Source organism: Barbus barbus (genome assembly GCF_936440315.1).
Source record: "Barbus barbus genome assembly, chromosome: 15".
NCBI lineage: Eukaryota > Metazoa > Chordata > Actinopteri > Cypriniformes > Cyprinidae > Barbus > Barbus barbus.
This window is the reverse complement of record NC_136743.1, coordinates 17,675,875-17,686,917: the sequence shown is the minus strand read 5'-3', so window position 1 is coordinate 17,686,917 and position 11,043 is coordinate 17,675,875. Positions and strand designations below refer to the sequence as shown.

The window sequence follows — 11,043 nt, the reverse complement described above, 5'->3', positions numbered from 1 at the left end:
ATGGACAACATTACAGCTGACGCTAACATGGGACTCAAGCTCACGTGTAACATGACCGGGCACCACGATTTCATCTTCACGTTCATCCCAGTAGTCTACAGCTGCAACTTTATCATCGGAATTGTAGGCAACAGCTTGGTAGTCGCTGTCATCTACTTCTGTTTGAAGCAGAAGACAGTTGCAAACATATTTGTTTTGAACTTAGCTGTGTCAGACCTGACTTTCCTCCTCACCCTGCCCATTTGGGCCATATACACTGCAACAGGCTACGAGTGGCTCTTTGGAGACTTCCTATGTAAAGCCATTGCTGGTATGGCCCTCCTTAATCTATATACTAGTATTTTTCTCCTCACTGCTCTCAGCATTGACCGGTATCTGGCCATCGTTCATCCTGTCAAGTCCCGCCGGTGCCGTACGTTGGTGTATGCCCGTGTGACCTGCGTCTTGGTTTGGGTAGTGGCTTTCCTTTTAAGCCTTCCCACAACCGTTATCCGTGGGACCCATTTTATCCAACATAACAATGTCACTGTATGCGCCATCCTAGATGAAGAAGATCTTCGCAATGTGCTGGCAGCTCTCAGTCTGATGAAAAGTGTTCTTGGGTTCCTTCTGCCCATCACCATCATCCTCACATGCTACTGCCTGATTGGCCGGTCTCTGCTCAAAGCACGGGACATTCAGAGGAATTCGAGATCGAATGGGGATGAAGTATTGAGCATGCTGGCTGTCGCCGTGCTGTCGTTTTTCCTTTGCTGGACACCACATCAGATTTTCAACTTCATGAACATGCTTGGTCTCCTGAAGGTGATCACCAACTGCGATGTCATTGAGATCATCGACACCGTAATGCCGTTCACCATTTGTATTGCCTTTTTCAACAGCTGTATGAACCCAATCCTGTACAGTTTTGTTGGGAAGAACTTTCGCAGGAACTTGCTGAAGCTCTTGAGGTGCACCTCAACTTCTGTGGTGTCTCACCCCACCCTCAGTACCAAGATGAGCTCTCTCTCTTATCAAGCCTCGGAGTCATTACACCTCTCCATCAATAAAATGTCCTCAATACCTCAAGCCACATGAGAAAAACAGGAAGTGAATGAATCTCTGAATGAATCACTGATTCAATTCAGAAGATGACTCTTGCTTATTGTGTTGTCACTTGGTACTAGAATGGGAACGAAATATAGTGATTCATCTTTTTGTCTTTTAGGGTATTGTGTGTTCAGTGTAAATATAGCCTGCTGCAAACTATTCATTATCGACATGCTGATATGTGTAAATTTGATCCAACAACATTACCTATATATATATATATATATATATATATATTATTTTTATTTTTTATTTTTTTTTTTAAGTTAACTTTTTACCTTCCTCGCCAAAGGACAAAATCACGCTGAAAATACTAAATATATTTTATATAATATTTGTAATATTTCACCCATCTAAGCTGGTAAAGTGTCACTTGTACAATTTAAATGCTGTATTTTCCATCAGTGTGATAAATGAATGAAATCTTCATTATTCTACACATTTTTTACAGCAGTATTTTTACTCTGTTTTTAGTCTGAAATCTGAATCTCTGGGTTCCTGTGTCTCATAGCTCCATTGATTAGACCAGGGGTTTACAAACATTTTTCTGCCACATACCCCCAAATATGATGATCTCCTTCTGAGAGAGATATAAAAGCCAATTCATGGCTATCTATTTATAATTGATATATAACTAAACAATTTTGACACATTAACATTAACAATACATTTTTATAAACCTCATTTTTTCTACACACATGTAATTTATATTATTGACAGCAATGGTTTTCTTATTCCTTTATTAATTCACTATGACAGTCTCATGATTTCTCACCAGTCTTTAGAAAGCAAAATGAAACACTAATAGTGTCGAGTTCTGTAATTTTATTTATTTAAATTGATTTATTTTTCTCCCCTTGTGGCTCCGTGAGGGTCCCTGGACCCCAGATTGAAAAGCCCTGGATTAGACTATGGCATGGGGTCTAACAAGATATGGTAGTTTTCACATACTATATGCTGTGCTATCATGGTCACCACTGTTTAGTCTTGATATGAATTATCATCTGATAATGTTTTATTTTTCTTAAACCACTGTTGTCATATAGCACTTCGAGCAGGCTTTAATGGTTGATAAAACTGTTGATTCTTCTGATAAATTGTATTTTGCAACATGCTGTTCTATATAATGTAGGCTGAAATTGTATGTTAAGTGGTGTCTTTTAACAGGAAAGCATAAAATAAATTTCAGCGTAATGACTAATGCAAGGATTTTTTTATCACAAGATAGCATGAAATGAAAAAGTAAATGAGACATAATTCACTTGTTAGTGCTATGAGACAAAAGAGGAACTTCCAACTGCATTTGGACATGAACTGACATTTTTTACTTTGAATTACATATATAAACGCATGCATAACTAGTTTACTTGATCTCAGATCATACCTGGAAATGTGAGTTTCGTTTCGTGATGTCTCCCAATGTTTTTAACTGAAATGTTAGTAGTGGTAAGTGAGGGGGGCGTGTCTGTTGTCAGGGGTCATGTGACCATGGAAGTCATGTCACTAGTATAAATCCTCTGACAGACCACGCACTGCTTCTCTTCAGCGTTTCTCACGGAGGCCGTGTATCCGGTTCGGTCTGGCTGTAACGTGAGCCATGGCAGGTAGGCAACGTTATGAACCGTAACATATCTCCTGTGCCTTTAAAATGAAGTAAATGGCAGTTGTGTTTGTGCAAATTGCATGAACGCAGCTTATAACATGCGCTGCCTCGGAGGTCGCAGAACTCCTTGGATATCAGAGCTGAATTTATATTTCAGTGTTGTCTAGACGTGTTGTCCTTTAATATTTGACGATATACACAGTTAAGCGTTTGGTCTATTGCGTTAAGGGCCTAGTCGCGTCTCCTACGCAGTTGTTTGGTGCGCAGTGTTTACGGCTACATTCACTGGCCTGTCATGCAGGAAGAGCTGCTGTTAGTTTACTTCGATCTCGCTTGAGTTCAGTGCGACAGTGCAGAGTATCAGTCTATCACAGCCAATGCAGTATTTTCTTTTGCGGGTGGATCGTAATCAGTTCCTCCAACATGTGCTAGTACATCAGTTATTGTTAAATGAACGCAAATATCTAATAAATAGTCAAAGGCATTAAAAATAACAGCAGGTATGAGAGTTATGCATATTATTTTCCACAATTAGTGTCAAATAAAGTACCAACATCAAACATTTTTATCGTTTTTTAATACTAGTATATTTGTGTTAATTTATTTTCCTCCAAAACTTACAGCGTGTTGTCTCATTTTATACGTTAAATAATTACATGGAGTAAATTTTCTGACAGAAATTGACCAGCTGTATATTTCTTCAACAAAGTTCCTAAAGATGCGAAGCATCATTTTAATTAGGGCACAGATGGAAACCCGGTCTGAATGCGCGAGTGGAACGGACATAGTTCCTCTACTTCGCCCAAGACGTTCTGTTATCGTTCCTCAGAAATTCCAGAGTGGAGTTCCAGGTTTCTCAGTAGTATGGTCTGGGAATAGTATGGGAGTCCTAGTCCTCTTGAAAAGCAGGCAAATTTGAGTATTTGAACTGTTGTATTTTTAATACAAGGTATTTCTTGTGAATGTACAAGACGACTTATTCGTTATCTGAATTATCAAACAAGAAGAATAGCAAAGTGCAGTCAACAGTAAAATTTACACCATAAACAGGCATGCTAAATTAAAACGACAAACACCATTTTGCAAAATCAAGCAGAATAACACCCTTTTTCTGTTCAGCTAATATAAATGAATGTGCAAGGCTTCTGGTGTCAGACTCTTTCAAGCAGAAAAAAAAAGAACGCACCCACACTTAAGTTTAAAAAAAGATGGGGGAAATGGTAATTTTGCATGTGCAATATATTACATAAATTAGAACACATACAGTAAGTGGTGGTGTTTTGTGTTAATATAGACCAGGCTTTTGTCACCCTTGCCACAACTGAAAATTATGCCAAAGGAGCAATGGTACTTGGCAAGTCCTTGAGGAACCACAACACATCGAGGAAACTAGTGGCCCTGATTGGCCCCCATGTCTCTGAACCCTCCAGGTAGAGTGCTTTTTATACAAAAGCATTGAGTTTTCAACTGCTTTGTGTTCTGTCACATAGGGTATTTGTTGTTGTCCACACTGCAGAAGTGTGATCTATAGATCAATCAGTCTCACTTTGTGCTCTGTGTACTACTTTGCAGAGCAGTGCTTCGTAAGGTCTATGATGAGGTCAGGCTGGTGGATGTGCTGGACAGTGGGGATGCTGTACACTTGGCCATGATGAAGAGACCTGACCTGGGCGTCACCTTCACCAAACTCCTCTGCTGGACTCTTACAGAATACTCCAAATGTGTCTTTATGGATGCAGATACTCTAGTGAGTGCTGTCTCATAATGTTGATCATGTTTTTATGGTGTCTTTGAGAGGTTTTCATTGGTCTTCCCTCTTGTCCCTAGGTTTTGTCTAACATAGATGAGTTATTTGAGAGAGAGGAGCTCTCTGCCGCACCAGATCCCGGCTGGCCTGATTGCTTCAACTCTGGTGTGTTCGTCTTCCGTCCCTCCAACGAGACTTATGAGAAGCTTCTCACCACCTGCTCAGAGAATGGCAGCTTTGATGGCAAGTGACACTCTTTAGTATTGTTATATTTGTTTGAGAAGCTGTAAGGGGTGTTTTAGCACTTCATAACTGCACTGAATAATATACTTTGAAATAAAAAAAAAAAAGGTTCCTCTCCTCCAGCACGTCTATAAGACATTTAAACCCTGGGTTGTGAAAGAGTTGTGCAAGCTTGCTAGAGTTCAACATGGCCATGAGTGCGTTCTTTATCAGGCATGTAGGCTGAACACATGGTGGCTCTGTTTTTTTTGTTTTTTTTTGGGGGGGGGTACACCACGCCACCTGAGGGAGTTATTCCTGGGCTCTGTGTGGGATGAAGTAAACACAAGCCTCTCAAATGAGAGACTCCTGCTAGACCCTTGTGAAATTGCTTTGATTGTACTGTACAGGAACTCTCATTCAAGATATTTATACTTAATTACATGTAAATTCAATCCTTGTCTGTTTTTTGACAACTTTTTATATTTTAAGAGATACTGTTTTTGCCACTTCAGTATTCCTGTGCTTTGTCTAACCCAAATTGTTAAAAAGGACTCCTCTTTTAGTTAGAGAGCTAATCTTAAACACAGAATTGAGCCTCCGTTATCAGTAGACCTCTGTTTTGAAGGTCTTTGAGGTAGTTGTATTCCTGTTTCATCTTCGTATCGCTGAGAGTTAAAAACAGTATTGCCTCATGTTAGTTATCTGTGTGTGTGTGTGTATATATATATATATATATATATATATATATATATATATGTATGTGCATGCATATATGCGCTCGCACACAACATACAGAGGGTTCTTGTAGCGTGGTTGATTAGTCACAGTCACCATGTCATGCAGCCTATGGCTTATCTCTGAATGTTTGAAAATCTGGCTTCTACTAGGGAGATGTTCACTCAGAAATAAAAATGTTGTTCCAAACCCATAAGGTTTTTTTTTCATCTTTGAAGCCCAAATGAAGATTTTTAATTGAACCCAAGACATTTCTGTTCCTCCATTGAAAGTACCAAATGCTTCAAAAAGTTAATAAAGCTATTGTAATGGTAATCCATATGAATCGGACTGCTTAATCAAAGCAAGCATGTTTGAGCTTCCTTTTACCATATTTAATGAGCTCTACAGTGGAGGTCAAAATTAGAGAATGATCTTTAAATACTTAATCTTCACCCAAAATTTGAAGGAATAAGCACTGATCCACTAACATGTTTGAAAAGATAACTAAGGCATTTCAACAAGGCTTTATTTTCAGGATAACAAAGTGATCAAAATTGAACAGTAACCACTGTAGCACAAGATTACAACTAATATTTTGCAGGGTTACAGCTGTCATAAATTAGTAGTGAAGTGTAGAGGCCCCTGCTTTAAATGACTTCAGCACATCTGTGGCCGCAGGACATGCTAGTTTCTCACGCTTCTCTGGTGTTATCTTTAATTATTTTATGTAGTTTCTAAATGACGACAATTTGACCGTGCCAACCTTTGAGAGTCTTATTTAAATCTGCGTTTGTGCTGAGAGCAGACAGTTACCATGTTTAAAAAATAGCTTCACAGTCTTTTCAATTACACCATTTCTGTTTTACAGTCATTCATATCACAGAAATACTGGGATGAAAGTTTATAGTTTGGATATAAACATTGCTGTCTATGGTAGAGCAAAAGTAATTGGCGCTTCAAATAACATTTGTGTGGACCAGTGTTAATTTTGTCAGGCATTTTTGATTTAGTCTTGGTCTTTATCTTGAGACGAAAATGCTTAATAGTCTTAGTCACATTTTAGTCATTTGAGTCTTTCATAGTTTGTCGACAAAGTCATTGCATTTGTCAACTTTTAGTCATAACATTTAGTCGAACTGCAGTTACCAACATTTATTTTTGTAGCTATTTTATATGTAGTATTCAAACAAAAATAGTAATCAATTCTTCTCTCTTTAGACCAAATCAATTAAGCTTATGAGAAATTTGAATCAAGGATTGAATTTGGAATACATTTTTTGGTAGAGATGCAAATTAAACAAATTTTTCAGATACAGTAGGTTTACTTAAAGCTGCAGTCTGTAACTTATTTATTTATTTTTTTTGGTTAAAACATTTTTTGGTTGTCCCGGTTAGTAGGCTATCGCACGTGAGGATCCTGCAGGTGACAGATCGTTTATAGCCTTATCTCACAGCAGCTGGAATAATTAAATGTATCATTTTGTAATCCAGAAAGTATTGTTAATTAAACGTATGTAAATTAAATGATTATATTTTAAATGTGCTTCTGATTACAGATAGCCTGAGTTTACACAAGATTTGTTTAAGACAACCAGTTCGAAGGGAGCATAATTTGCTTTTTGGGTTAAAGGATTAATATGAAATTCGAATGGTATGACAATTAGATTAGACTGTACAGAAATTGAAATCTACATACTAATGCACACTATACTCCTAGTCACGCAATGCTGATGTTAATTTGAGAAAGTATAACAATAACACTTTGTACAGTTTATGATATGAGCTAACCGATCTTTAGATTAAATCACCATTGGTAGCGCGATTTATGGTAATGTTTTTTTTCCTCAGTTGGTCAGAAGAAACGTGACTGACTTGTAACTTGTTCCTATGACAATATCTGTTAAATTCTTATTTATGTCATATATTCCAAGACGTAGACTAATCTGTGATTGCGAAGTACAGTAAATATCCACACCGGTGTGGTGACTGACTGCCACACATTCACCTCAAAACATTAGATTCATCCGTGCTGGAACTGTGCCAGCGTACAACCCATGTAATATAGATGATTCCGCAAGCAACTGCAATTCCAGGTTTTCAAACATAGATGGCGACAGAGCAAAACTTACGGACTGCAGCTTTAGTATACATTTAACATCTTTTGTTGGTGAACATTGACACAGATAATTAGGAATGCTGTCCATTTAAGACGGAAGGTATGCATGTAATACTGACACGCATTCAGTGTTCACCCACCTGTTTACTCTCACTTAAACCATAACCGACTGTATTTACGTGAGATACTCTTGACTATACATGATAGATATTTGGACTGCCGTGTGTGTATTTGAGCGCTGAGAACTGATCGCGCACTGTGTGAGGACTAAGAAGTGGAGCTTGCGCAAGAGAGAGCACTTCTATCAGCGCCATTCCGCCTATTGCGCCTTCACTAACTTTAAGTTAATTGACAACGAATTGTGACTCCTGGGAAAAACGGGACATCTGGTCACCCAGTCCCTAACCCTTCGGGTGCTGAAGCCATTGGCTATCCGTTAGAGGTCGGCCGATTTTTGCCATTTTTAAATTAATCTGCATCGGCCGATTGTGATGCAAATTAGGCCAATTAATATACAGGCATTTCTGCAAGCAACACGTAATGCTACTCCATTTAATTTTTCCATGGCACATTAATTTTTTATTTTTATTTTTCATGTAATGTTGTCCAGTGACTTGTTTGCAGTGTTTTAATTATTTGTAAGGCTGCTTTGTTTGATTTATGTTGAAGTGTTTAATGGCTTTTAATGGTGTTTTTCTTTTTTTGTAATCGGGCTCTCAAATTATATATATAAATTGGATTTAGATTTATTGGCCAACATATTGGTTATCGGCTTTCATGTACAAAAGATTATCGGTATCGGGTCAATTTTCATATCGGTGCATCCCTAATTATTTTGATTAGTTCAGAATCGTGATCTCTATTTGAGGCAAAAATAAATTGTGAATCTCAATTTATCCAGAATTGTGCAGCTCTAGGTCCACTCTTCCACTCAAAACTTCCCACTTTGCAGTGTGATGGGAACATGGTCTTGCATGAAAATTGCAGCCTGATTGGGAGATGCTTGCAGGGAAGGAACCGCATGTTGCCGCAGGAGGTTCTGATGAACACTCTGCCATGTAGCTGTAGAAGAGGCCCAACTCCTGCTGCAGAAGCCCCCCAAACCATGGCATTTCCTTCTCCATCTTTCACTGACGACTTGGGCTTGCACTTGGGCTTCAGTCTTTCCCCAGTTTGATGCCAAACAAAATTTCCCATCTGACCCAAATAAATTATAACTTGCTCTCATCACTAAAGTGAATTTTGGACCAGTTCTCCTCTCCACACAACATGGTCCTCAGCAAATGTGAGCCTAGCCTTTTGATTATTTCTGCTGATGAGAGGCTTCATCACTGCAGAGTGCACTTTTAGTCTGACTTCTCTTAAACATGCCGAGACAGATCCTTACCCTGTTCAGCACTGAACTGGCAAGCAATTCCAGCTGCAGTGCTGAACCGTGTTGAGCCTAAATTAAATCTGTTCATTAGTGCTAGGCGGTATACTGGTTCATACTGAATACCGGTGTTTATTTTTCTTATGATATGAATTTTTAAAATACCGCAATACTGGTGTATGTCGTTTATACTACGTTCGCACCGTTTGAGAGGGGTTTCTTTTCACTGTTGAACTGTGGCGAGGGAACAGCTGTAGTGTTCCTAAGCGTGAAAGTTCCAAAACTGAAGTTGTAGAACGTGATGACAGAAGAACTCATCCACATTGACCACCACAAATACCCACCGCCTGATGCCAAAAGCTGCCGCATGTATTCAGCAACTTTCAGACCCTTTTAGCGGCTTTTTTCCATAGAAAATGCATACTGACAAACCTAGCGACTTTTCTGGATAAACCTTAGCTATGGTTCAGTTGGAAGATGTCGCCAGTGCTGCCCCGCGAGGTCTGACTCTCCCAGTGCAGTGTCGCCTCTCTCGGCGTCTATTCTGTGCAGTGACCGGCAGAGAAGCAGCGCATTCAGTTGGCTGTACCGCAGCAGCCTCGTCAGTAAATGAGTACAAAACAGTTTCCAAGCACCTGTCGCTTACTGTTTGGAATGCATAATATTAACAGAACTACTCTCATATTTATCACTTTTATTCCTTACTCAGTGCGCTGCATGAGGAAAAAAAAGTAATATAGCCGAAACCACTCTTTAGTGTAGATGCATGTTGATTTTATCATACCATGTCGCAATTTATAAATGAGTGACTCTGGTAAAATTTGCCACTAGCTAGCGGGCCAGAACATAGTCAAAGGATAATTTAAGAAATTGATTAAAAAATGCAACTAGAATTGCCTGACAGACTGTTACAGTGTCATTTGTAACTGGTAGTGAGCTGTTACTCTGTTAAATCCTGTAGTAGGACAGACATTATCAAAAAGCCACATTTTTGGCGGTGTCCGGCAGAGTATGTGAGCCGAGTGGAGCAGCAACAATTTCCCCTCCGAGCTCCAAGCATTTAACAATCACTCCGCTCCAGCTCTGCTCCGGGTTCACCATTTCCCTCTCCCGCTCCACTCCTCGCTCACTGATACCAGAAACACCGCTCCGCGTCTAAAGTATTTCAGTATGTTTGAAATATCACAGTTCTGTTCATAACGTATATTAAAAGATAAAATAAAATAACAGAATTTCAAAGTGGCTTATTGGAACACTAGTGTGCAAACTTTTTTTTTTTTTTTTTTTTTTTTTCCCTACCACATGACAAGCTAATAACATGGTTGTCAGCTTTAAAAGGTATAATTGCTGCTTTTTGCAGTGCAAATTTTTTTTTTGTGGTGAAAATGGTACGTTTTCGTCAGTTATTTTACCTACGGATCGATGCATTTCTTTCAGATTTCTGCTCATTCGAAACTCCCGACTTTTAAAAAAAAAATCCGCTCCTCCCTCCATTCACACCACTCCACTCCACACTCCGTTCACATACTCAGATTTGTCATGACAGCAACAGTTACTCCCAATCAATTTCAGAACCAGCCGCTATCAAAATAATCTGGCTGAGGGCGCGGGACAGATATTGCTGGCGGGCCAGTTTTAGCCCGCGGTCTGCCTGTTGCCGACCACTGATGTAGGCTATTAATGGGTTGTTTAGTCCCTATTTAGTGTGGAATATCTTTACAATATTCACTCATCATGACAGTAAAATAGGGCATTTTAAGTCAATCTACTGCAGTATTTCCTCTCTGTCAGTAGAAAATGTGGTTAACACCCATTCATGCATGAGAAAAATAAAATAAAAATACCGTCACATACCGTGAAACTGGTCAAATTTATAAAACAAAATACAGTGATATAAATTTTTGGTCATATCGCCCAGCATTACTGTTCATCATAGTGTCAGAAGGTTTGGAATTAAACTGCCTGATTAATATGGATTCATGAAAAGATCGTTTAATCAAAAATATATTTTGGGTTTCAATAAAGTCTTGGAACATCATTAGGAGTGCATAATTGATGATAGAATATTCATGTTTGCTTGAACTATTTACATGTTCTCAGTCATAGTCTTGTCATGTATAGGACACCATGTGCACTTCATATGTAACGTGACTCGCATGTTTACTGATAATCCG

The 11,043-nt window shown here is 38.9% G+C and overlaps 2 protein-coding genes across 2 annotated transcripts in view; both read left to right on the top strand.

Annotated features, from left to right (window-relative positions):
- On the top strand, positions 1–1,077 carry LOC306880904 (type-1 angiotensin II receptor B-like; the record flags this gene model as incomplete). Its single annotated transcript, XM_079434710.1, has 1 exon — positions 1–1,077. One exon carries the CDS (start codon positions 1–3, stop codon positions 1,075–1,077), a length of 1,077 nt encoding a protein of 358 aa, XP_079290836.1.
- A 1,485-nt stretch (positions 1,078–2,562) lies between these two features.
- LOC306880758 (glycogenin-1-like) overlaps positions 2,563–11,043 on the top strand; it is a 12,535-nt gene continuing 4,054 nt past the window's right edge. Inside the window, exons 1-4 of the mRNA XM_079434499.1 lie at positions 2,563–2,693; positions 3,987–4,122; positions 4,265–4,439; positions 4,520–4,682. Of these exons, the coding sequence (XP_079290625.1) occupies positions 2,687–2,693; positions 3,987–4,122; positions 4,265–4,439; positions 4,520–4,682 (481 nt within the window). The 5' untranslated portion in view covers positions 2,563–2,686. The remainder of the gene's footprint in view (positions 2,694–3,986; positions 4,123–4,264; positions 4,440–4,519; positions 4,683–11,043) is intronic.